Genomic DNA, 27,472 nt, shown 5'->3' on the forward strand with positions numbered 1-27,472 from the left:
GCCCATTCAGAAATGACAAATAACTTCACAAGACCCGCAGTGGTGAAGTGCGAGGGTTAACTAGGATGTGTCCAGATTCTGCACGTGTACCACCATGCCACGAACACTGATGTTGAAACAGAGCAGACTATACGTTAAAAGCAACTCCAATAATTCAATGTTTTTAACAGCCGACCACTGTTGAACGAGGAAAAGTTCAGGTTGTAAAAATCAACATCAACTAACAGATGAGTTATGGTTGTCTTTTATATGTACACATTTGGCTTTGGGTAATTAAACAGTTCCTGCTCTTATGGGGGGACAAAGTGCACTAAAGGAAAACACACTGACAGAATCATGCTCGTCTACATCTAGAAATATCATTATAGGCTGCATCTGCAATCTTCAAAATGGATACTTCAAAAGACAAATAATACATTTTGGCTCCTAGATTTCTCTCTAAACATACAATATGTAACTTAGCAGCACTTATCATCAACATTCATAACCTCGGCTCAGGGTTGAGCTTCCCGTCACGTTCCTACCACTGATCTGTATTGCACATTAGGACATGAAGACCTGCGAGGAGTGGCAGTATACTGCACAGTAAATCACCTCTGAATGCTTCTTCTTCTTCTTCTTCCTGTAACATATACTGCAGTGTGTGTTCAGTCAAACCAGCACTGGGACTTTTCTTTAGGACACACACTGCAAACTCTTGCGATACTGAGACAAGATGATAGGTAGCGTAGTGTACTTGTGCTCGTAATCTCTCGCAAAACATCTCTTTTCTGCAACACCAAGCCCACCGCAGTGAAGAAGACTATAAATATACTTTGCTAAGAGACCAGCTCATTAACAAACAGTAGTCTTTGTGCAGGTGGTTAAAATTGGCTTTTAGTTGCATTTAAACTAAGATCCTTGACCTTTAAATGACTAAAAATATATAAATTTAGGTTGGCATTTGAAAACAAATCTCAAAATTTCAGGCTCAAATGTTTTTATCAATCTTTTTGAATTGAAATTTAATATATTTTTTAATTTGTATGTGACATTTAGGCCACAAGAAAGACGTTTTATACCCAGGAAACTAAATGCAAAATGTGCAAACTAGGAATATGTTCTTGAATAAATTAGAAATTGCATTTTTTCCTGAACCTAATTGGCTATTCTACGAAAATATTTTAAGAAGGCCAGACTGCACGGTATGTAAGTGAAGGCATCTTACCCATTTTTATCCATCTAACTCCATGCAACCACTTAATTTATCACCACTTTTTGCTATAAACAGTGTAACATGACTGGATTTCCATGGTGTCTTGTGCAAGAGCATCTGCATAGAGAACTTCATAGTCAAATCACAGTCTTTAACAAACTGCCATGCATTATAAACAACAGCAATCAGACCCAAAGTTAAGCTTATAACATATCCGTCTTTACCTCTGTGGTCATATTTCTGATTCTGCCGTCAAAGGCCTTGATTCTAGAGGCAAAGAGTCCAGATTGCATTCAGAGTCTGACACCACATCTGTGTTTGTGTCCTCTAGTGCACCAACCTCAACACCCCTCATCTCCCTGTTTTCCTCTTCCTCAAACTCCTCCTCCATCTCGACTTTCTCCAGAGCCACCTCGTTCTCGTAACAAAAGGAGTTCCTCGAGCTGGAGGCGTCGGATTTCTTCTCGGCTAGTTCCCTGGCGCTACAGTCGGGCGTGCTGGGCACCTCGTACGTGTTGTCGAAGCGAGAGTAGTCCACTTTGTAGTAGTTCTTCTCCTCAAAGAGCACCGGCTCGAAGCGGTGGCCCCAGAGGATCTCGCTGGCCACGTAGGAGCTCCGACACTGCGTGGTCATGGCCGTGGCCTCGACCATGCCCTCCAGAATCACTACGATCTCAAATTCTGATGTCTCCAACTCCCGTTTGCTCATCTCGTAGAACGGGCTGTCCTCGTCGATCTCGTGCACGATGGTGATTGGAGACACCAGGAAGATTCTGTCAATGCCGCTATCAAAGCCTACGTCAATGTCTACCTGATCCAGAGGGATGAACTCGCCCTCGGCGGTGGTGCGCGACTTGAGTAGCTGGGCCCTGACGTGGGCCTCCACCAGGTGACTCTTCCTCAGGTTCCCCACACGCCACATCAGACAAAGTTTACCGTCCCTCATGGCCACTGTAGCATAATGGCTGAACACCAAGGTCTCATTCCTCTTTTTGGGCTTGGCCATCTTGGCCATGACGGCACCAATGATGAAAGCATCGATGATGCAGCCCACAATGCTTTGGAAGACGACCATGAAGACGGCAATGGGGCACTCCTCTGTCACATAGCGGTAACCATAGCCAATAGTGGTTTGGGTTTCCACTGAGAACAAGAATGCAGCGGTGAAGCTGTCCACATTGGAAACGCACATCTGAGTCTTATTCTCTAAGTCCCCGTACGAGAGGGCCACTACCCAGAAAACTAAGCCAAAAAACAACCACGACAGCAGGAAAGAAAGGCAGAAGATGAGCAGCATCCAGCGCCAGCGGATGTCCACGCAGGTGGTGAAGATATCTGCCAGGTACCGCTGGCCTTTCTCACTCATATTGATAAACTGCACATTGCAGTGGCCGTCCTTCCTGACGAAGCGGCTCTGATGTTGGTGCTCTGCGTGAGGCTTGTTCACGTTGCCATTTCCGTAACCATTCGGGACGGCGATGGCGGCCAGCTTCATGCCGTCTTCCTCAGAAGACACAATGCTGTAACGGTGGCTTCGCACACTCCCCATTACTTCCGCCTGGGAGGGCTGGGCCGATTCTGCTTTGGAAAACAGTCTAAGTTTTTGGTAGAAGCGTTGGAGAAACAGTTTTGAATGATCCCGGGTACAGACTCAGGCAGAAAATGTGGACAACAGGACTAGATCCTGCAGGTAAAAGGAGGTGAGCGGGGCCTGTGCTTCTGCAAGCGTGCTGTGCAGGTCACTCCTCTCTGAAGGCTGCTTTGGACCTCATCAGTGAAGTGGGCTGTGGAAATTACAGACAGAGAGAATAACAGTTTTAAAGTAATTGGCAGGAACCAGAGCAAAGATCATAGAGTGTGTGGGTGTGTGGTTACCTGCTGTCTAAATAATGCATTGTACACTCAAAGTTAGCGGCAGTATTACTGCATAACACAGACAATACACAGTGTACACAGTGCCTTCAGAAAGCACAGATAATGCACTGTAGATGCATATTAAAAATATTACTCAAGCACTTAGATGGCTGACAAAGTGGGAAAGGATGTTTGCTGTGCTTAATGTAAGTATTAATTAGGCAGGTCAGTCCGCAGGGAGCTGAGTCAAATTACAGATCAAGTTCATGTGAATCCAGCGAGACACTGAGCAAAGATAAACTCTGCACTGACTTTAAAGGTGAACTATGTAGAAGAGAAACTGATTTTTTGTTATGCCTAAACAAACTAAATAAACAAACTCTTAAAGGACAACACAATTTCATACTGTTTGTTTATATGTGGCAGACCCTGCCACCTTTCTAGCATCAAACAGTGTTCTGGGGACCTTGTTTTCCTCTGAGAACAGCTTGTTTATTCAGTTAAGATAAAGATAAATATCTAATGAGTTTGTATTATGGCCTCATTAATATTGTAAATATTAAAATTCTGAGTTTGAAATTATTCTCCAAAACTACAGAGTGCACGTTAGAAAGCAACGTGTTGAGTTAAAGCATGTTGAATTATAGTTTCAATAACTAATTCACAATTACAGTTTGCACCAGCACATCATGGAGCGAGATTAAATGAGCCTCGGAGCTTTTCAGAGAAGATGAGTGTCTTTCTCTGAAAGCCACAGTGTCATACAGTATGTAACAGAACAACATGGACGACTAAATTAGAAAAGATATTGACTTGGTGTGTGTGGTCTGAAAGGTCCATTAAAATACAACACCACAGGCTACAAAAGGCCACGGTCGGCCAGACGTGCACTGCGTGTGCCCAAATGACGCCCCACCTCCAGTTATGACCGTCATCAGTGTCGAAGTGAAGTATGGAATAAAGTCTCGTCGTCAGAAATCCTAAAATAAACTCTCCTTGATTTAGTTTTTGTGCAAAAGGAAACTTTTCTTGTCATTTTTTATTGAATTTTCTCATTTTCTCTGATAGTGATCAGCAGTCATGTGGGACGTGATGTGCCGGACGTGATCCCAAATCCTCCTGCATCGTCTTTGTTTTTCTCAACTACATGATGTCACCGCTGTCGACCAGAAATAGCAACCTGTCACGCACACTATTGGGAGTATGGGGCTCCATTCATTCACAGCTCTGAGCTTGCCAAAGAATTTGGTTTGTTCGATTTTTCGTGACTTTGTGTAGGATGAGGATGAAAATGTAGCAGCAGGGCTGGATTTTTCTGTCTTATTCCAACTTTTGTAGCGAGAACCTCTTTCTTCTACGCACAATTTCGAGTTGACCTCATGTGCATGCTGGCCACTCAGTCATCTGTTTGTTTAAGGAGTATTTTGGCTGCACAGAGGCCTTTCTAAGAGAGAAGTAAAGTTCAAGAGGTGGTACTTTAATACATTTATCTAAAGCAGCCTGTATGTTCTGAAAATAGGAGAACACAACTCTTAACTTTTGTGGTGTTGGTGCACTGACACTGATGTCCTGCTCTCCCTCCTCTCTGTCACAGTTTATTGGAGTTTCTTTCATCTGCTCACTATGTCGCATCCCTTATTAAAGCAGGTTGGTACATGGTGACAGGCCAAGGCTTCCAGACGAGGCTGCACAACCTGTGATTGTTTGTTTTGCATGTGTGTCTCAATTAGAGTCAACTGCTGAAGCAGATGGAAACTGGTTACATAAAGCTGCTCTATTTATCATTACACAAATCAATAACTATGGCCGATCATTCGGCAGATGCTGTCTTTTGATATCAGGTTTTGCAACACCTATTATTTTATAATAGAAACCTTATATATTTTTACATTAATGGCACATATTTGTATTGATTTATTGCTCATGTGTTCATACTTGATAAAAAAATATGTTTTACATGTTTAGACATCATTATCCAGTCTACATCCTGCAATCTCCAAGGGCAGATGCATGAAAAAAGATAATAATATTAATAATAATGATAAAAAGAAAGACAATAAATTCACTTATTGTGAATAGTGCTGATGTTTAAAGCTATATTATAACAAATTACACATTATTTCTTATCAGTTTGAGTATTTTCATCTCACTCTCATAATTACAGATAAATCTTTCCCTCTTGTTTCTCCTACCTGTTGGTCCCCGCAGCGCAAATCTGCCGTCTTCTTGTTGTAATAAGTCCCATATGCGCCGGATATGATGATGCGCACCGCGTCCCTTTTAATTCTTTTAATAACGTGTTCACTTAGTTTCCCATCTGGCGCTGTGAATCCTGCCATAACCCTCTCCAGCAATACTGAGTGAGGAATATGTTTCTCGTTGCACAGACAGACTTTAAAAACACGTGTGCCTAGCCCCGCCCCTCACGTCGCCTGTGCAGCCAATAGGAGGCTGCAGCGCCTGTTTGGAGGCTCTGAGCCCCACATGGAGGTTTAGATACAAGTATCATCTGGAGTCCCAATGTACATTTTTTCTCTAAAACTTGACGTTTAAACAGGAAACAGGTTAGTTGGACCTCCAGAGTCGCTCCAAAAGTCACATGATGTGTGAAGTTAGTCAAACTATCATAATTAATTAATGTTAATTGCAGTTTAAACTTAACTGATGTCCTTTTCTCCATAAATCTGTGACTTTCAAAATAAAGTAACACTGCTGGAGTGATGGTGAGCTCAGTGAACACAAGGTGGCGGTACAGAGCTGGAGGGAGGATACACACACACAGGCAGTGGTGGAAAGTAACTAAGTACTTTACCTGAGTATTCCTATTTTCAGCTACTTCATATGTCTACTTCACTACTTTTCAGAGGCAGATATTGTACTGACTATTTATTTGACAGATTGAGTTGAATAATACCAAAATAATAATCAACCAATAAACAATGACGTCACATTAAAGATTCAGATAAAACTTTATTGATCCTAGAGGGGGAATTCACAAGCTACCCAGCAGATACACTTACAAAGTAGTTTAACCACCTTTACAGGCTTCAACATTAAAGTGATGCATCATGCACACATTAATAGATTTAATCCAGTAATATGACACATATATATTCTGCATAATGAGTACTTTTACCTTTGGTACTTCATATTTTGATGTTTAAACTTTTAAAGTTTTTTGCTTTAACATATCATTATGAAGTAAAGGTTGACAGCACAGTGTAATGAATATAGAATAACGAAACCATCTGCGCTTAAATATGGTGCCAGGTTGCCAGCTTGACACCATTTCTGTCTAATTTCGTATCTATATTATAGATTAAATTATTTTTTAAAACTCACATTTTGTTATTGGCATTGTTATCGTTGTTTGTGACTCAGAGGAAAACAGAAACTATCCAGTTGTCTTACCATAACCCTGACAACAATACCACTTGGAAATGTGAGGAGGTGGGAAAGTTGTCTGTTGCCACTTTAAGTAAAGATAGTAACCTTTAACCTTTGTACTTACTTAAACTGGCAACAGACAAGTTTTTGCTTTAACATATCATTATGAAGTAAATATTTATTGCACAATGTAATGGACATAACATAATGAAACCATCTGCATTTGGAAATGGTGCCGGGTTGGCAGCCTGGCACCATTTCTGTCTAAATTCATATCTATATTATAGAGTTAATGATTAAAGTATCGTAAGTACAAGATCTAAGTACATCTTCAGCCTCTGTGCACAAGTACTGGCAACACATCATGTGACTATTGCTTTAATTCATGTTTCAGAGTTTTAAAGCAACAATGCAACTTTCATTTGACTTACATTTGTGCTAATGGATTTTATTCATCTGAAGCATAAAAAACATAAACACTGTATATAAAATCCCATATAAATATATTTACAGGAGCACGTCTCTTAAACCTAGCATTCAAGTCCACTCTATATTATAAAGTGTATTTTTCTGTTTGTTGAAGTTACAAACATGTTTGCTGTATCACCTCTCCAGTGACGTCAGGATTCATGTGGCGAATGTGTCCGTTCCTCTTGACTGATGGAAAGCGTGAACTGTGGGACCGACCGCCCTCAGCAGGACGTCTCCCCCCATCAAACTCCTCTGCGCTGAGCAGGGGCACGGGCACCCACTTCGTCACGTTGAACAGAGCGTAGTCCACCTTGTAGCGCTTCTTGCCCACTTTCAGCATGTCCTGGAAGCGCTGACCCCAGTGGATGTCTGCTGGAGAATATGAGGTTCGCGTCTGGTGGAGCATACCTGTGGAGTCACCGGTGTAGGTGAAGGACACCACCAGCTCAAAGTTGTCCTCCAGCAGGTCTTCAGGGCCCAGGCTGTAGAGGGGACTGCCGGGCTCCAGTTTGTGAATAATGGTGGCCGGTGTGGCGAGGACGATGTCTCGATTCTGGATGTCCAGATCCTGGTACAGCATCACAATGGACCCTAGTGGCTGTTTCACATAGCGGACTACCTGAGCCCTGGCGACACCCTCCAGGATGTGATTGCCTCTTAAGTCCCCGAGTCGCCATGACAGACACAGGACCCCATCTCGCAGGTTGACCACTGCACACTTGCTAAAACCCACCGTCTGAGCTCTCTTACGAGCAGACGCCATTTTAGCAATAACAATACCAATCACGATAGTGTCGAGGAGGCAGCTGAATATATCTTGAACTGTCACCACAATAATGGCCACTATACAGTTCTCAGTCATCCCCCTGAAGCCATAACCAATAGTTGCCTGGGTCTCCATCGAGAACATGAAGGCTCCAGTAAAGCCTCGCACGTTCTCCACGCAGGGACTGTTATCTGGATTGTCAGTGTCTCCATTTACATGTGCAATGAGCCAATAACAGAGTCCGAAAAAGAGCCAAGAGAGGATGTAAGAGAGGAAGAAGACGAGGAACATCACCCTCCAGCGGATCTCCACAAGAGTGGTGAAGATGTCCATCAGGTAGGGGCTCCAGTCCCCAGGAGGCTTCTGGAAAACCACAGGGAACCTGCCATCCTTCTGCATGTAGCGTAGTCGCTTAGGCTCATCTTGCCTGCCCAGTGTGTGGATCGTAGTGTAGTGGGTGTCAATGACGACCTGCTCGCTCCTTTCTGAGCTCATCATGACCTTCAGTCTCCTGGGAAGACAGACATGAGATGGACATTTTCAAAACAAAGTCATGGGTTCATTACATGTGACTAAAATGTAAAAGGTTCTCAGACTTGTTTGTCAAGCTTAATCCTTCATGTTTGAGCAAGCAGCCCAGGTCACCCAAAGCCTCAGGCAGTGCCCGGCTGAGGGAGCGAAAAATCTACTACAGGAGCACGAGTTTCCTACCGGTTGATTATTTACCAGGACTTCCATTACAGTCCGGACACTGTCAAAATGACTTACGGTAAAAGATCTCAATAATCACTTCAAGGTCTTTTATTGAACCAAGTGTAATCACGCAGAGGATTTTTTCATTTGGCTTGCTTTCTTGGGATTATTGGTTCAATTACAGTTTCTGATCATTTTTGGTAAGAATCAAAAACAGTTATGGGAACTATACAGACATCTGTGAATTCATTTCATACTTCAACACACAAAATTGAAGTTGCTCAAGTGAGAAGACAAAACAAAGTACGCAGTAACCGTGTTCATAATCAAGTAAATTACAAACAGCTGCACTCTTGCTTGTTTTAAGTGAATGATTCAGATGGCCAGGCCTGGGAACATCCATGAAATGATCAAAACTGTTAAAAGAAACTAAATACAAAAATAAATGGTCATACATCACCCTACATTGTGCAAGTGGAGAATTGTACTGTGTAACGCATATCAATTTTACTCATCCTAACAGAGTTTATGTGTCATGTGTAAGAATTAGCCACCTGTCGAGTTCCTCCTCAAAACAAACAGGGGCCAGCATATCACAAGTGTAACCGCCAACTGTAGCTGCCGTTAGCTAGTTAGCTCTGTTAGCCGTGCATCTAGTGGTCCAGACAAGGAGCACAGAGCACCAGGGGAGCGTTGTTGTTTACACGGCTAGCATGCTTGGACCGGGCTGGGGCTAGTTGGTTAGCATGCTAACTTCAGAAGTAAGAATACAATGATTTTGATGTCGTCAACCCTCAGTGACAAATAATTCAATGTCATAAAGTATATTTGGACTTTGACATATCCCATGTTTACTTTTCATTTCTCATACAAGCTTTATTGGCATGTATCAGACACACCTTATATTTCTGTCCTTCAAACACCTAATGCTCAGAAGTCTTCAGTGTTGACCTTGTTCAGGAATTGATCTCAGCCACGAGCATCCGACCAGATTAACAAAGGCTTCGGGTCAGGGACTCTATTTCCCACTGGGAAGAACCTCTTTTTAATCAGTTTGGCTTATCTTTGTTGTTTTGAGTTGAAGTCTGTGGCTTCCAGATGTGACCCAAAACAAGCGCAAACAGGGAGCCGCCAGCAGGAATTTGGCAACAGCTCTACACTTACTTAATATGGAGAAATTATAATAATAATAAAAGATTATTTGGTACTTTGTGTCTTACTTTGTGGCCTCAGAAGCTGTCGCCCCAAAAATGTAAAAAATGAAAGAAAAAAACAGGCTTTATTGTCATGTAATTGTTCATTAAATCAAAATGTGTCTCGGGTAATTAAGCCAAACCTCGACCTCAGTGCCGTTATTCATCTTTTTATCCTCATGAGGGTAAATTATTACCCTCCGATCACCTCTACCAGCTCTCACCCTCCAAATGTTTCCTCGGATGTCAAACTTTAACCAAACCACCTCCTTTCAGTAACACATAAAATGCAACAACGTCTGGCCTTTTTTTTAATCTCTTTTTAATACTATCTGTAATCTGACAGTTGTCACTGATAAAAGGGACACTATCAAGTTAAGTGTGAGAACATAATGCTGAGTAGACCCACAAACTGATCAATAATTGAAGCCATGTCCTTCCTTGCAAGACTTATCTAGAGTTTTACTGCTTAATGAGACGCCTGGGATCACGTAGCTAATGTTAATCTCAGTCTGCGATGATAAGCCCTAATTTTACACCTCCGGTTGTTTTATCATGTTGCCAAACAATTGTCGGTAACTTTGAGATTTCTTGGTTACAGTGCAGTCGTTACAACACTGTTCCTGGCATTCAGATAAACAAACAATTATACTCAGACTGAAAGATTGTAAAATTATGCACCGTCATGCTCGAGACCTTTAGAAGAAAACCCACATCCTAGTTAGTTTTGTGTTTCATGAAAGGCTCAGATTTCTTTTTGCATCGGCGCAGCACTGTTGCATGGCATGTGGCGAGCAGGTTACCAAGTCAACATGCATTTGTAAGTAGGTGAATATTTGACTCATAAACAGCAGCGTGTCACAGTTTTCAGACAGCTGCAGCCTGATTTCCACACAGAGTCCATGGACAAGGACAAGAAGGTTACAGGACAATAATCAGGTAGGAAAAAGGTCAGCGGGGCCGACCTGCCCACCCTGCAGCAGGGTCACAGACGAGCGGGGGAAATTACCAAGATTAGAGTGTATGTTAAGGTTCAGTGCCTCCAAGATTATTCTGTCCATGTGTATCAGCTTAACCTGTATGTTTGTTAATCTCTACTTTCTTACATTAAGTATGTCCCTTATTTTATTTATGTTTAATCCATATTAGTTATAATCTGATCTTTGTGGGAGTCTCTACAATGACTAACCATCAGGGACAGAGGTAAATAAATAGATATATGCTGTGGCTGGATGGAGAAAACAGGTTTTGATCTGTTATTATCATGATTAAATTAATAGTTTGGACCCCAACGTGTGTTATTGTACTGCTCTCACGGGAGCTCGGCCTCCTCTTTATGTAAATCCAGCTCCGTGCATATTTACCTTTGTCTTTCTTTTGTTGAGTCCATCTGCATGACTATGTGACTACACTGAAAGCTGCTGTCACGGCAGTCTGTGCTACGTGAGACAGCAATAGGCCGGAGTCAGATTTCTAAATTAAATGTCATGAATCCTGAACAATCGCCTTGTGTTTCCGTGCACATCTCTACTTATATATATATTCCATGAACAATTTAGATATTTATTTCCTTATAGGTGCGTCTGTGCTGGCATTTCTTTTTTAAAATTTCAAACAATGCGGTTGATGTGCTACAATATGTTGATTTTACCCCATATTTAACATTAATTCAATGCAAAATACTGTAAAAACATAGAAAACTTGTGATGTTCATGTTTCTTCAATTCATGTCAATAGTTAGAAATCACTATTGCATTTGTTTGTCACTTAGTTAATTTATGATGTTTAAAGGGTTTTTTGTTAATGAGGTAATAATACAAACTCAGAATTATTTTTTTTTCCATAATTGAATGAACAAGTTGTTCTCAGAGGAAAATAAGGTCCCCAGAACACTGTTTGAAGCTAGAAAGGTGGCAGGGTCCGCCACATATAAACAAAGTAAAACAGTATAAACTGTGTTGTCCTTAAGGTCAGTTTATTCAATCATGAAAGAGGGTTTGTTTATTTAGTTTGTTTGGGCATAAAAAATCAGTCAATACATTTTAATAAAAAAGTCATTATTACAACTTGTCCCCTTCTCTGCGTATTCCTGTGCACCGTGTACCCATTTAGCTGCATTTGTAATTATTAACTAATTATTAATAACTTCAAACTACTCACAAGAAGTCTAGTTAAATCTTTAACGCTTTATTCTCACCGCTACATTTCTGCACGTTCATGTAGAAACACAAAGCCAAACTAAATTTCTCTCCAGCAAAGAAAGTTGAGAACTTTTAATGTGTCACAATTCCTATTTACGACATTAAATGAGTCTAGGATACCTACAGCACACATAGGACATTTCAATATTCACTTACTTGTGTGGTAGAAGTGAGAGAGAGTTTCTCAGGTGTCACATGAGCCCATCAGTTGTGCCGAGCATTAAACGATGTGTTGCCACAGTGGCAGTCACCTGTGAGTTTCGTTGGCTGCAGAGTGCTGGGGGCCGGCCCGGTCCTGAGGCAAAGTCCCACTTTGTTCTGATATCACAGCAATCACTTCCCTCTAAAATCGTATTGGTCAATCTGGAAGAATTTATGACCTATGGAATATTTCAAAGCTTCCTCCAGACAAAAACACCAAATGTTTTCCGTTCATCTGTTTGTTTCTGGATGGTGAGCTCGTCGTGATTGTGCAGCTTGAATAGCCACAAAATGACAACAGCAGAGGAATATTGGTGATTCATAGCAGGTCATTTCACAGCTGTGTAAATTTGAGTCATTTTCCTTCGGATTTCCGTGATTCATTAGACAGAAAGTTTAACCTTTGCTCCATCAGGTGGAGGATTTTCTTTGTCTCGCTCGTCCTCAATTTGGTTCTGATAAGACAAGAGAGATCACAGCTGAGCCGCCGGGACACACTGACTCTTAAACCACGTTTATTGCCGCCATAAGAGCATCCAAAGCTGTTGGAAATAGGTCGACAATGCCAAAACAACCTTGTTGTGTTTTTAAAAATAGAACCTGACCCGTCTGAAACCCTTCTGGTTCACGGCGTATTGGCTTTTTGAAGATGATGTGTGAAGACAGAGATAAGAGACATTCCTGTAAGAGATAACCCGGAGAGACAAGTTCATCTTTTCGTCATTTACAGGCAGCGAAGCCACAGATGGACAGAAAATAGTATTACTTCCTTTACATAATAATGTGAATGGACGGTACAGTAGATTGATTAACTTATTGATTTAAGTGTCCCGCTCCACGTGACGAAGAAAACATTCCAAGATGTCCACTTAACACAACAGACGTGAATATGCCTCAGCTGCCTTTTATCTTTTATTAGATACGAGCCAAATAAACCCGATGACACATATATCGTAGCTCATGAGTCAACAAAATGTAAATATGAGATAGATAATCATCAACTCTATAAAACAGAACAACTGTCAGGACACTGAAAGTAAAAACACCCGAGCTGTCAGCAGAAAAACAACATAATAAAACAGCAACACGTCTGTGTGTTCGAGTGTGACAGTGTGGGTGTGTGTTAAAGGTGCAAAGTGTTTTGTAGTATCATCTGTAACACTTTATGATACAATACAATGCCACTGTGCCTGCTAAATGTAGATACAGAGGGACAAAACAAGACAATGGGACAACAACAACAACAATTAGCCGTTTTAGAGGAAAGGAGAAATAAATTCTACTCTTAAAACACAAGCTTAATTCTCCGGCACCGAACCCTATAATTAATATTTATTTCTCCTTCTGTCCGAAGTGCCCAATTATTAGCCCCTCGTTTCCCTCAGCCATACTTTATTGGTCCTTGATTGAAATTACACCTTAAACAGGGGGCTGTGTTATAAAGCGTTACCATATCGTACTGATAAAACCACACACCTGTTTCCAGGTGAGGTGCCAAGAAGGGACGAAATTTTCCACTAATCCGAGTTGAGGGAGTTGTTATTCTGACAGATCATAGACAAAAAGGTGATAACCTCAGTGCTGACTGATAATGACCAGGCCAATCAGTTATGACACAAATACGGCAGATTTACGTAAGTTAAAGCACCTCTTTCTCAATTATCACATACCTGAGAAATATAAAGCAGATCATTTTAATCAAAGAGTATGAAGTGTTTACATATCGGAAAAGTAATAAGGGATTATTGAGTTGAGTTAGGTTCAACTTTGGTCACTTTTAATGACGTCCTTTATGTCCTTTTGGTGTTTGTGCAGGTTGGGAAGATATGAAGGCAATCTTTGTCAGTTGAGTTGAGCCTTGAGTTGTGGGTTTCAATGCTCGAGGAGCTTTCCCTCGTCAGGTCCTACTTTAAATTGTCAACCTTTGATAGGTTTGTTATGAATGTACCAGTGTTACAGTCATTTTTAAATCCCTTTTTCATAAGGCTCTTCATTTGGGAGTTCAGGGAGTTGAAAAAACATCTGTTTTAACACTTTGGAGTCCAGTTTGATTTGAACTGTCCTTATACCACATGCATGTTATTGTTTTTCTATACTACTATAAGTCTGACTTCTCATTTAGTCAATTAAAAAAATTATAAAGTTTCCAGGATCCCAAGATACAAAACACAAAATTACAGAGACTCCTGTAAAAATGTCTGAATATTTTGTGACAATCATTCAAAAATATATATAGAACAGATTAAAGTGGTAAAATAAGATTGTTTGACTATTTAAAAACACATAAATACATAAAGAATTTAATAACTAAACTATAATACCATCTATTTATATGTCACAAAAAATACGTTTTTAATGCTTTTTCATCAAAAGTCACTGGAAATATAAATAATTCAAAAACACGTATCATGGTCTGCATCATCAGCACTTGATAAATAAATAAAAACAGTTATGTAACTGTAAATAAAACATGCTCAGTTTTGAAATTCAAACTCAGAAATATCTCTTTTTTTCCATTACTGAATAAACAAGCTGTTCTCGGAGGAAAATAAAGTCACCAGAACACTGTTTGAAGCTTGAAAGGTGGCAGGGTCCGCCAAATATAAACAAAGTAAAACAGTCTTTCAAGGTCAGTTTGTTTACTCAGTTTATTCAGTCATGAAAACAAAGAGAGTTTGTTTATTTAGTTTGTTTAGGCATAAAAAAAACCTCTTCTAATTAAAATGTATTGCCCAAAACTACATACTGCACCTTTAATATATAAAAGTACATGTTGTGTCCGTGCAATTGAAGTTATATGAATATTCTCATAAGCGTTATGTAACATAATGAGCTTGAAAACCTGAAGTCGTGATCCAGCTGTCAAAACAAAATGTCTTTAAAGGCCATCCTGTGTGAAGACAAGCTTCCCCCTGACTGCATTGAAACCACTCGTCTCACGTCTTTGTCCTGCATCATGACTGGGCGACCCGACTCTTTCAGGTAAACTCGTGTCTCTGTTATTGTCTGCTTCAGCTCATGACAGCCACAGTGCCTTTTGTAATGCAGAGCAGCGTGGCCAGCTCTAATGACAAACAGCAGCTGGAGCCACCTGAGTCTGCTGGCAGGTAAACAGACAGTGGGAGTAATTCAGTGTTTACACAGGATCACTGAGGGACACGCTGAATACTTATGCAATTAATCACACAATGGTTATCCTGCACACTATTGTGGGTCAGTCATATTGTCTTGCCGTGTGCCTATGCGGTAAATATGTGGTTGAACGTCACAGACAGGCCTATTTAAGTGTCATGTCAGGCCGAAACCTGAAGAAAGGAGCAGAAACAGGGAAGCTAACAAACACATCTGTCAGTCACTCTGCAGTTATTAGTCATGCATGATGCTAATAGTCTCATTCCTGCAGTGAGGAAGTCAGAAATGATGAGATTTTTAACCAGCAGTCTGTGGAAATCTGTCCTCTTACTGAGTCTACTGACAGTAGGTAAGTGTAACTGAAAAAAGGAAGTATTTCTAAGAAATATTCAAAGCTCTGTCTCACATGTATCTCTGATTTCAGGATGTGGACATGCTGGTTCTGTCTGCACGAGTCGCAGATGTCTGGCTGAGATGTTGATCAAGAAAGAGTATTTATCTCAGCCACAGAATGGAAGCTGCCTCCTGCTGATCCGAGTGCCGTTCATGGAGTACCAAACTCTGTCAGTCGTAAGTATCGTCTAACCGAGGATTCATTCATTTTTTAAATACCAAATTAATATTGTTCCCTGTGTTGTTATCATTAACAGTGGTGCAAGAAGTATTCAGATTCTTTATTAAAGGAAAAAAGTAAAAATACTTCACTACAAGCAGAAGTCCTGCATTACTTAAGTTAGTTCTGCAGTAAAATGTTCCTCATCTGTGCTTTACTATTATATATATGATGTTTTTGGATGAATATTTATCCTTCTGTAGATAGTTACATTTAAACTACTTTTTATACTGTTGGGTAGTTTAATCTAGACTCTAAAAACTAAAATGCACTTCAAAATCTTTTTTTTTTGGTGAAACATTTTTACACTAAAAAATATTGAGTACATTTCAAAGTTGTGAAATGTTTTAAGTTTACTTGAATGACTTGAGTCAGCATGAGTACAAAAAAATTAAGTAGACTGGAAAAACTAAGTTTCATACCAGGGAAATATAAAATTAAGTCAATTCAATGATAACCTTGAGCTAAAACAGCAAATACAAGACATTATATAACATATAATATAATATATAATTATGTGCTACATTCACTAAATGTTTTATCTTAATTAATACTGTTACAGTTACTTTGTAGGAGCCCTCCTGCCCCAATCAAACATACACACAGAAGCTACCGTGACAATAATTAACAAGAAAAAGTGTCAGTGAACTCTTGTCATGGTGTCTTGTCACTTGGTTAGGGTGCTGTGAAAGTTCAAGCTGTCTCTAATTTCTCTGGTGGCTGTAGCAAAACCAAACAATCGCTTCAGTGATATTCATGAATCTTAAAATAGAATAGAAATGTGTGCGTGTACAGCAGTGCGTCGTATTCAATAGCTTTTTTCAGTGAGAATCAAATCAAATCAATTTTATTTATATATCACAATCACATTTCCTCATTGGGGCTTCAACTGGAACCATTGTAACGCTTCCAACTAATACAAGAGGGTTTTAAAACTGTCTATTCAGTCTAAGAAGAGGGAGATGTTTTTCAATCCATGAAGGAAAACTTGGTTCATCACTAATATCCAAATCGAGACAAAACAGCATTACAATGAAGTGCAGCGCTGAAGAGATGCCTGTAAATCTTCAGATGTCAGAAAACACGTTTGTTTGGCAAAGACCCCAACAAAAGTCTTGGATTGGATTTAAAAGTACTTTGCATCCTACCTCTTCTGGCAATATGTTCCACATTTAAATACAATTTTGCATTCTGTGAGAAGCTGGAAGCCGCTGCAGTGATACGAGTGTCGATATTCTGTCTAACTACATTTATCATCTTGTTTTAACAGGACACGAAGAATCTGCGCCTCATCAGTCGTCTGCAAGCCTCGCTCGTAAGCTCCGACATGTTTATAGACGGACAAAAAAGGAAACAAAGAGCGTCTGTTAATCTTATTCATTTTGATTTAAACCTACAGGAATGGACAGATGATGAGTTGGCGTGGGACCAATCAGTTTATGAATACGATCAAGTGGTCCTGCCGGTATCTAAAATCTGGACCCCAGAGCTTCATGTGACAAACGGGTCAGTCAGTTACACAAAAGAGCTTCCAACTGTTACCAACAACTCTCGACATCCATGTGACGCACCTGTCGTCTCTCTGCTGCAGGATCCTAACGACCATGAAGCACAGCTCCCACGATCTGCTGCTGTACAGTAACGGCACAGTGAGGCACACTGTGATCATAAATGCGGAGGTTAACTGTGAGGTCAACCTGTTCAACTATCCCTTCGCTGCTGACAGCTGTCCCGTCGCTATCCAAGCTTGGACCGCTGACGGTGAGCTCAGCGATTCACTAAACAAATATCATACAGCAAAATATCATCATTTTACACATCTGTTATCATTCTGAAGAAGATTTTGATTGATCTGCTTCAGTCATTAATGTTTAATCCAATTATTTAAAGGGTAGCTGCACCATTTTTTACACATTAAAGTGTGTTTACAGGTCTTGGGGAGTACTACTACATATGTGAAAACAGTAGTATGAAGCCTTTTGTGACTCCAGAGAGAGCTGCAAGTAATCTGATACATTGCCTCCAGTGATGTCGCTCTGTGGCTAAGGTGCATTGTGGGTAATGTAGTTGTCAGGTTTTGAAAAGCAGTCCACTAGTCGAGCATGGATGGACTCAAATTCTTAAAACAAATGATCAAATAGATACAGCAGAACCAGGGAAATTGCCTTTTATATTGCATTATGGGTAATGTAGGCTCTGGGTTTTTGGAAGAAGCATGCGTGGGATAAAAAAACGATGCTGCAGGATGTGGAGTGCTCCTCTAAAGACTTCTTCTGGATGTCTTTTAGGATGTGGTACAGAGCTGCTGTTGGGTGGTTTGAAAGTGGTTGATGGCACCCACGGAGACTGGAAAACCGAGGATGCGTTCTACGCGAGAATATTAAACAGAGATGACCGAAATTACATCATGGTAAGTTCAGGAACTTGTGAAATAGTAGTTTATACTTAATGATTCACTAAGTTCCTGCAAAAGTGGTGTTAAACTTTAAAGAGCAACAATTGACCTCTGTGATTGTGACATGTCTGATAGGGTCCTATAAACAATGAAAAAGCAGTTTCTATAAATCCATTAAATTCTGTGTCATACTCCTTCAGGTGGAGTTGCGTATCAAGTACCTCAACCCCTTCATAACGTTATTCCTGCCCAGTATTCTGATCATCTTGGCCGATGTGATCAGCTTCGCTCTGCCGCTGGGAGGCGGTGAACGCAACTGCTTTAAGGTCACTCTGGTGCTCAGCTTCACCATGTTCCTCATCATCCTCAACAATGAGCTTCCTGGAGACGGCCAGTGCAGCCCGATCATCCGTCAGTCAGACACAAACACACACATGCTACCTAATGAACAGCACGACAGTTTGAATCACTAACCGTCCGTCTGTCTGTGCTGCAGGAACCCACTTCTGTATTTCCCTGGTCTTCCTGGTGTTGAGCATGTTGGTGTCCTTGGCGCTGACAGGGTTGGCCACAGGAAGCATCAATTCCCTCTTCTGTACCAAACGGTCAGCTACCAAAAACACAGCCAACAAGGAGGAGAAAGCAGATGAAGGTGAGGAGAGCTGATGCTCACATGGTCTTGATTTTTTGATGAACAATTAACACTGTATGGCCTGCTCTGATTGCTGTTTTAACCCCAACAGAAGCCAAAGCGGACATTAGTGTTGTTCCGCTGGACGCCTCAGAGGAGCACAATCGAATGCTCAGAAAGGTCGTCAACTTCCTGGAAGCTCACGCTGCACAGCAGCTGAAAAGTGAGAGATATCAGAAGATCGCCAAAAGAATCGACAAGATATATTTCTGGTCGTATTTAATTTTTGGCAGCATATACTTTTTTGCCATGACTTATGTGATGGTGAACTATAAATGTTCAGTTAACCATTTTGATTTCTGGTACTAATATAACAGGTTAACTGTGTTTCTAAAGGAACAGTTCACCCAAAAATGAAAATTTTGTCATCTCACCAACATGCTGATGGAAAGTGGGGGGAAGTTTCTCAAGCTTCGCAAAAAAACAGCGTTGCAGCGTTCTCCTAAGCCACTAAAGTAGATGAGGACTTGTTTAAAAATGTTAAAAAAAAATGAACTGGCAAAACATACATAATATTTACACCCTTTTAAAAGCGTCAGCACTCGATGGCAATCATGACTGAATTTTCATTTTTGGGTGAACTTATTCTTCAAAGCTGCAATTTATTCACACACTATTGATAGTTTTAGTACATTTTTGAGTGTTTTAAACTAAAATTCTTACATATTGCATATTTAATATTTAATGCATGTGATTACTTCAATCAAGCTGCCCTCTTCTCAGTAAGATTACTAGTTTATGATACTTACATTCATTATATTTCAAATATTAGATGATTTTTAGCCTGCTTGCAGTTTGTTTCTCAGTATCTAATCAAATGTGTTTGCATATTTATAAACAAATAAAGGAACTTCATCTCTCACTCCTGATATTATTTTGAGTCACTGAGTCACATGATGGATAATAATGCATGTTATTTAAAGGCGCCTTTCAAAGCACTCAAGGTCACCACACATAGCAACAACGATACATCAAAAAAGAAAATCAGAAAACATTTTAGTGCAATTGTGAAAGGTAGGTAAATAAATAATTAAATATGGATGTGGGATTACATAGTGCAATAGTAGAAAATAGGCAAGGGTGTGGTTGTATAATATATATGATATATAAATTATTCTGAAGGAATTTTAATCCATGGAAGAAGGTGTGATAGTAAACTGTGTCCACATAAACATAAATATATCAAATGCAAAGAAGAGACAAATGAAAAGTGTGCCTTTGTTGCCACCTAGTGGTTGAATCATTGACTGCAGACAGACTGGTGACCCTCACTCATCAGGTTTCTGCACAGCTACTTTGGGTTGGATAACCAGCAGCTTGAGTTGAACCCTGTTTAAGTCTCCCATTAAAACAAAGCTGCTTTAGGGCGGCTAATGAGAGATGAACACAACAATCTTCAGGGAACGTCTAGTGGAAATGTGACACTTTTAATTTTATGAAAACAAAATAACACCAAGTTCAATACAGAACGTTTAGAAAACATGATCACAGGATGTTTCCAGTGAGAAATGATGGTTTATTGCCGTCTTGCTGAAAAACACAACAATCTCACAGAGAAGTTTTGCGTAAATGAACCATTTTTGTATAAAATGACACCCGAGTACGACGCATGTCAAAGCACTTACACTTTAGAAACTTGCACCTCTCCCTACAATATCCTGCAATTATATTAGCCTATAATAAAATAAAGTTTGATTAAAAAACAACATAAATAAAGTAGTTTACTTTATTATCCCCAGTCCAGGTTTTAATAGCAGGCCCAATGAGGCAACATAGCTATCATTATATATTATTCCTCTATTATACCATTTCCCAAACAGTATATAGTGAATTCATTGGTGCTGGCTGCAAATTCAAGCTACATGTGAAACACATTTAATCTTTATATCAAAACTGCCTGAATAGAGGGCACGTCTTGATCCAGATCCCCTCAGGAATCAAACATTTTAACATTACCTTCTTTAACTCTTGGTTTCAGATAAATTAAAGCCTAGAAGGGACTGCGAAGCTTGTGGTAAACTCTTTACTAGTAAGGCTTGATTGTGATTTACGTTTCAGAATTAACTTTCAGCAGTAACTCTACCTGCAGCCGGCACCGCCACAACAATTGCATGAAATGGATCCCCAACAGCAACTATATTGTATTTTATTTGAATTATTGGAAAGTTTTAATCCGTGAGTCGACAAATTCAGTAGAAACAAATCATACAAAATCAGTTTTTACCAAAAACCTGAGTGAAAGCACAAGAAATCCCCCAGAAAAGCACCTGTCCGGCGCTGCACTCCACCACAATACAGACGGTCGTCACTCGTCTTCTTCAACTTCAAGGTCTCTCTGTATTCTTCATCGCCTTAAGTGAAAAAAGAATGAAACGATAAATCGGTTTGAGTAATTGAGTCAAAATGATCTAATTCCAGCTTCTTATGTGAATATTTTTGTCTTTCTTTGCTCCTCTATGACAGTAAACTTAAAATCTTTGCGTTGTGGGTGAAACAAAACAACTAATCAACTAACTTGAATGAAAATAATCTTTACTTGCAGCTTTACTTTTCACATACCTGTTTCAAAATCTGCACACCGAGGTAGTTCCTTGCCATGTCTCTCAGGTTGGACTGTCCACCCACTTTGCATCTAAGGTAACCGTACAGGTTGGCCCATTGTAAGACCAAGCCCATGATTACTACAGCCTGTGGGGCAAAAATCACAAACAGGAATGCGCCAACAATTAGCAGCTAATGACTCAGCAATTACATTGACATTAACTTCCAAAACACGGAACTGACCAGCCATTTAATCTTGAGAGAGAAGATGGCACTAAACACAAAAATGACCCAGAATATCGGGCACACGACGAGTCCCAGCCAGAAGATCCGTGACTCTGCCCCAGATGTCATGTTCAGACTGTTTGTCTGTGAAGAAACGCAAACAAGATTTAATTTCACACTGTTCAATAAAACACAGAGATAGTCCTTGGAAATTCATGCCTGATGTGTCCTGATGTGCTGTATGATATCTCTAAGAGAGGACAATGCAGCTGTTCTATGTTACACTGCCTTCAATTCTCCAAAAAGGTCATGCAGCTACATTACACAGTAAAAGGGCTCAGCTATGGAACAATGGCACTTAAAATCGCTGCAAGGTGTGCTCAGTCAGTGAAATTTTAGATGCACCATCTTTTCTGGACGTGTTACTGTGATCTCCATTACTTTCTAGAGAGTTGGGGTCACATTTAATTGGAAAAACGAAACATGATGAGGCTGTCAAACTTAGAAAGGATGAATAACTTGAGAGGAGCCCTGGGCACATACCATTCTAGGATGCACCTGAGGAGCTTTTGCTTACCCTCTTTGACTCAAACACCCAGTGGCTCTTTCCATCTTCATCCACTTGATTCCACCACCGAAGGCCTACCAACAACCTGCCGGACACATTCTGAGGGGAAAAAATGTGAATGAAAGCCTGGTACTTTGATTTGATACTATTATAAACAAGGGACACATTGCACACCCGTCCGAATATTCACAAAACAATAAACAAAAACACATCACAGATTCAATCCAACAAGCGACATGGACATGCACAGACAAGAGATATTGAAAAAAATATAATAAAACAAACAAAAGTACCTCACGTTCTCTTCTAACAGCTTCTATAATTTGAGGATTTGATGCTTTTCTTCATCATAATTGATTAAAAAACTTTTTTGGACAAAACAAGCAGAAATAGGAACTTTCCACTTTTTATAAACTAAACAATTCAATGATTTACTGAGAAAATAACAAACAAGCTTTGATGTATAAAACTGAAGCATGGTTAAACATAACCTGATCTGCTCACCTTGACAGTCCAGAAGTCACATGACAGCAGGAGGATGATGGTGACCATGCAGGCAATGAAGCGACTGCTGAAGATATCACAGAATAAGTACACCAAGATGGCGCTTGATCGGAAGAAGAGGTGGAAGAATGAGGCCAGCGGATGTCTGAAACACAGATTGTTGTTTTAGTCTTTAGTTAAAAACAGAGCATTGGGTAAAAATATAGGAAAGCTTACACAGGAACAGTGGTGGAGGAAGAACTCAAGTCCTATCCGTCATTAGATTATTATTATTGCTGGTGCATCAATTTAAAAGCAGGATTTTTCTGTTGTAGTGTGAAGATGAAAATCTTCTTCTGATTAAAATGTGTTCCCCAAAACTACATAGTGCACCTTTAATTTACTGTTATTCAACTAGCCTAACAGATTAATCGATTTAATGGTTCAGCTTTTCTTGTTTTGAGAGGCTAATTTCTTAATTTGTTGCTTAAGGTGTTAGATTATTAGTGAATAGATAATAATACATAGTGTATGAAAAGGAAAACCTCAAGTAAAGTCCACATTGTACTTAAATAAACTACAGTACTTGAGTATATGTACTTAGATACACCCCACCACTGCTTTGGAGACTTTATTACAACCACAAACGCAGCACATCGTACCTTATATTTAATTTACTTCGCCTGATGTGATCGTCGTCTTCACCAAAAAGAGGAGCGTCCTCTGAGTCCTGAAAAACATGAAGCACATTAGCATGTTAAAGCTAAAGCAAATATCTGTTTCCACGACTTACTGTGAGTTTAAATCAATGTTAAAGTCTAAAAAACGACTCAGACGAGTTACACTATATTCAAAACCGAAAAACTATTTATAAATATGCACAAAATACAACATTTAGGGTCGTTTACCTGTCTCTGCATCCTGACACCTGGCGATGTACTTCCTGGTGACGTGGTTGTAAACAGAACCGTGTGCTGAGGACCCCGCGGAGGTGTGTCTTTGATTGTGCCTGAGTCAAAGGTAAGCCTAAAAATAGATAACAAACTATGTCGCATGTGCTTGTTATAATGTGGATAAATGCTTTTATATCAAGCTTGTAAGCTCTTCGACAGATTTGGGAAAGCATTTAGCTATTTAGTGCGTTTAATTAATTGACTCTTTGTTTGGGTTTTGCCTGACCAAGTCCACAGAATGACAATAAGGGCTACAAATAAGCTAACAATTTAATTGTAAGTTAAGCTACTGATTCTTTACCGGATGAATAAATTAGATTAAGTTAATTAATATGCTCTAAATGTCAAACAATAGTGGAAAAAAGCCCCTTCATAATTATCCAGAGGCAACACTGGAGAAAGTAAAACAGCTAAAGTGAGAGGCTGTAACGTTAGCCTAGCTAAAATGTGTTTGCTATTTTTACTAGAAAATATCGTAGCCAGTGTATTGATTATCAAGACGTTTTCTGTCTGGTGACCAATCAATCAATCAATCAATCAATCAATCAATCAATCAATCAATCAATCAAGTTATTGTTTGAGCTCTAATAATCAATGTTTTGGGTTTTTTTTGTCCACCCAAGCTAGCATCTGTAACGTAAATGCTAGCTAGATGTAGCTGCTCTCAGACTTATTCATTCTTTAGTTTTTTCAACTGCTACAACTGTGTCTACTACAAATAACAATAGTATTAATAATAATAAATGCTGACACAATGAATCATTCTCTTTACTCAGCGTATTGCCTTTATTTTGTGTGTACAGAGCATGAAAAAAATTAGCTTCACAATTGATTTTTTTTGCTTATGAAAATAACATTTTGAAATACATTTATATCACATATATAATGAGAGATGAGAGGATTTTTTATTGAATTTTTGTCATTATCTACTTCATAGAACCATCATCAAATATAAACTACAGTTTATACAAAACAGCTTTATAATGTTCAAACAGTTGACTGTACACATTGTATGCTCCTGCAAGCATTATGAGGTCAGAAAAACCTCAAACAGACTGGCGACTGAGTGCATGCGGTAAAAGATGCCAAAAGGAAGTCCAATATTCACAACAGCAGCCCACAAGTTGAACTGGTAGAATTCGGTTTCAGCGTCGTGGTCAAACTGGGGTCTGGCTCCGAACGCCGGCATGATCCAGAGCTGTCGACCAAAGAAATGAGAGAAGAGTTTGAGTATTTGGTGAGTTTGAAAAAAGTGAATTTGAGAGAGTGAGGGAGACTGGTACTCACTATGATGTTGCCCAGCAGCAGGAACGCACAGACTTCCTTAAGCACCCGTCTCTTCCACGTCAGTTTGGGTCTGTGCTCATCCGTGTGGCTGTGCAGGCTGTATGCTGTGAGCACTGGGACGGGCTTTTTGTCCATATCTGATCCCTCGAGGCCCAGCTCTTTGCCTGGCTGCAGCACATACGGATTTGCCATCACAGTCTCCACCGGGTGCACCTCGTGGAAGGGCTCCCGGTGTAACCCTTCGATGATGAAAAAGTTCTGCAGGCCGAGTTGGATCACCATCAGAATAGCTGCGGTCAGGTTGAGCCTGTTCAGGTGGCCTTTGGCTCCAGTTCCAACCATGGCTACGATGCTGAAATAGCTGATGATGAACTGCCCCAGTGAAGCTCCCACCAGCAGCCCCACGTCCAGGCTGCGTGTGGGGTTTTTATCTGATACGTGCTCCCTGTGGTCCACTTTGTAGACAACGCAGCCGGCCACAGTGGACGCAGACATCAGCGTCAGGATCACTATATTCATGACAAAGTGGATCATCACTGCGTTGTCTTTATGGTCATCATCGCTATCGTCTTTTTGCATCTCCATCTCATAGACGATGAAGGTTGCCAGACCTGCCACCACTAAGAGGACTCCTGCCACCGGGCCGAGGATTATATCCTTCAGGCTGAATTTGATGTGGTGGTGGCCGTGTTCTTCTAGTACTCTACCGACATTTTTCCACAAGACGTAGGCCATGGCCGAGGCGAAGAGACTGTACTCGATGTTGAAGGGGTACAAGTAGTAGTAGGCCTCTTTGAACATGCTACATGAAGTGTGGCTGCACTTGCACTTATCGTCTCCATAACCGGCTGTAAGACACGACAAGGAGCAGGTTGAGAAATCTCATATTGTGGAGTTTTATCAATCACTTTATCTATTTTGATTGCTCCAATTACCTTTATTGATGTACGCGCTTCGTCCATGGATTTTACTGACGTTGCTTGGATATTCAGGATATTCAGGGTATTCAGGATATTCAGAATGTTCAGGAACTTCTGTTTGGTGAACGGACTCCTCAGTGACGGCAGTCATCCACACAACTAGATTTGTGGCGAGGGTGAGCATCAGCCCACAGCTGAATAAAAAGACAAGAGGGCAGCAACAGGAATTGATGAGCAGAGACAAAAATAGTGTCAGAGAGCTGAACATAACTAACCTGATGTCAGATATTAGCGTCGTATTTATAATCGGTGAGAGCAACATGTCAAATCTGTACCAGCTAAGTAATAACAGTACTGCTCTTCATTTAATTTGGTTTTCAGTTAGTTAAAGAAAAGTTTTAAAAAATAAAATTAAAATAAAGGTTGAAAAAGGTGAGTGTCTCACTGGGTCAGGAGCAATCCTGAACATTTCGACTCTGAAGAGTACTTAAAGGACTGATGAAGACCCTTCAGAGACAAAACGTGCAGGCTTATCCATGAGTTGATGAGGGATTTATGTTTTTTTAATGCTTTATCTTTATTGATTTTCCATTACTGAGAAAGTAAGTCGACACAAAAGAAAAAACCCTCTTGAAAAGGTCTGGATTGCCCTTTCTCCTTAAAACCGATAAATCTCTGTTTAGTGGCTCCTTCTCTTATCTTGTAATTTGATATGTAAACACCATCTATTTCCCCCGACATTGTTCCTCTTGAGATCTTATCCTAACCTGTTCCATATTATATATTTCTGGCAAGTTAAAGGTGCAGTATGTAGTTTTGGTGAAGACATTTTAATCAGGAGAGAAAGCGATTTATTAGAATCTGTTCATCACCTACCGTGTAATGTTCCTCTGCAGCTGCACGCAGTCCTTGGAGTGGACCCAGAAAAAATACGTCTGCAGATTGATTGCACAATTTGATTAGTGTTTTTGCAACATAAAAACTCGAGTGTGATTTCTAATTTCTTTGTAATTTTAGCATTTTCTTTGCATTTTTACCTGCACAATTATGAAGACAACTTGGATCACAGGGAATGCGACTTTAACAGCAGAGTCACAGTGAAGGTATCCCACGTAGCTGGCTATCTTGAAAATGTCCATGATTATACTGAGGAGTCCAAACAGCACAAGTCCTCCTGAAGGAGCAAGAACATGTAGATGTTAAAGAGGAGGGAAAGTTATAAAATTATTCAAAATCGCTCTTTAAATAAAAAGGGAAATTAACATCTTTTTACCTCGGAGCCATACAGGTCCAGCATGGGCGTCCTTGTAAACAACAGCAGTTTCGTGTTTGGCCGTGTAGAAGACGTAATAAATCATCCAGGCGGTGGTGAGGATGAGGAGGATGATGAGGAATATCTGCAGGTCAGGGGTGCTGATGTTCACATTGTTGTAGGCAGTGCCGCTGGCCAAGGCGCAGCCCAGGATCAAAATGTTGACGCAGATGATCCCGGACAGCATCCATCCCCAGTTCCGACCTCGCTCCCTCACGACCTCTCCAGAAGAGTCGTCAGATTCGCATGAGCCCTCCGCTCCACCCGCCGCATTGATGTTGTTGGACAGGTGGGCTTGTTCCGTCTCCAATTCTTTGGCTGTCATGCTGCATGGTTGACAGGGACCACCGTCGGTCAAACAGTTACATAGATGACCAATGTTCAAACACAT

General features: G+C 40.3%; 5 protein-coding genes across 5 annotated transcripts; 1 reads left to right on the forward strand and 4 right to left on the reverse strand.

Annotated features, from left to right (window-relative positions):
* Positions 1-1,077: 1,077 nt before the first annotated feature.
* On the reverse strand, positions 1,078-5,353 carry kcnj2b (potassium inwardly rectifying channel subfamily J member 2b). The gene is made up of 2 exons (XM_084372361.1): positions 5,242-5,353; positions 1,078-2,979 (listed from the first exon to the last, which is right to left on the reverse strand). The coding sequence occupies exon 2, from the start codon at positions 2,742-2,744 to the stop codon at positions 1,428-1,430; it is 1,317 nt and encodes a 438-aa protein (XP_084228487.1). The 5' UTR covers positions 2,745-2,979; positions 5,242-5,353; the 3' UTR covers positions 1,078-1,427.
* A 1,666-nt stretch (positions 5,354-7,019) lies between these two features.
* Positions 7,020-8,168, reverse strand: LOC311268502 (inward rectifier potassium channel 16-like; the record flags this gene model as incomplete). The annotated part of the gene is made up of 1 exon (XM_084372181.1): positions 7,020-8,168. One exon carries the CDS (start codon positions 8,166-8,168, stop codon positions 7,020-7,022), a length of 1,149 nt encoding a protein of 382 aa, XP_084228307.1.
* Positions 8,169-15,393: 7,225 nt separating this feature from the next.
* Positions 15,394-19,226, forward strand: LOC311267900 (ligand-gated cation channel ZACN-like). The gene is made up of 9 exons (XM_084371162.1): positions 15,394-15,442; positions 15,518-15,663; positions 16,977-17,021; positions 17,106-17,212; positions 17,298-17,467; positions 17,995-18,116; positions 18,302-18,512; positions 18,598-18,753; positions 18,845-19,226. The coding sequence occupies exons 2-9, from the start codon at positions 15,568-15,570 to the stop codon at positions 19,099-19,101; spliced, it is 1,164 nt and encodes a 387-aa protein (XP_084227288.1). The 5' UTR covers positions 15,394-15,442; positions 15,518-15,567; the 3' UTR covers positions 19,102-19,226.
* Positions 19,227-20,203: 977 nt separating this feature from the next.
* Positions 20,204-23,592, reverse strand: LOC311267901 (Golgi apparatus membrane protein TVP23 homolog B). Its single transcript, XM_084371163.1, has 7 exons — positions 23,518-23,592; positions 23,272-23,339; positions 22,631-22,775; positions 22,136-22,225; positions 21,577-21,702; positions 21,352-21,480; positions 20,204-21,143 (listed from the first exon to the last, which is right to left on the reverse strand). The coding sequence occupies exons 1-7, from the start codon at positions 23,527-23,529 to the stop codon at positions 21,117-21,119; spliced, it is 597 nt and encodes a 198-aa protein (XP_084227289.1). The 5' UTR covers positions 23,530-23,592; the 3' UTR covers positions 20,204-21,116.
* Positions 23,593-24,589: 997 nt separating this feature from the next.
* Positions 24,590-27,472, reverse strand: LOC311267403 (proton channel OTOP2-like; the record flags this gene model as incomplete). Its single annotated transcript, XM_084370462.1, has 6 exons — positions 24,590-24,760; positions 24,850-25,697; positions 25,785-25,963; positions 26,646-26,704; positions 26,807-26,943; positions 27,043-27,472. 6 exons carry the CDS (start codon positions 27,470-27,472, stop codon positions 24,590-24,592), a joined length of 1,824 nt encoding a protein of 607 aa, XP_084226588.1.

This window comes from Pagrus pagrus (assembly GCF_965226575.1).
Source record: "Pagrus pagrus genome assembly, chromosome: 13".
NCBI classification, from domain to species: domain Eukaryota; kingdom Metazoa; phylum Chordata; class Actinopteri; order Spariformes; family Sparidae; genus Pagrus; species Pagrus pagrus.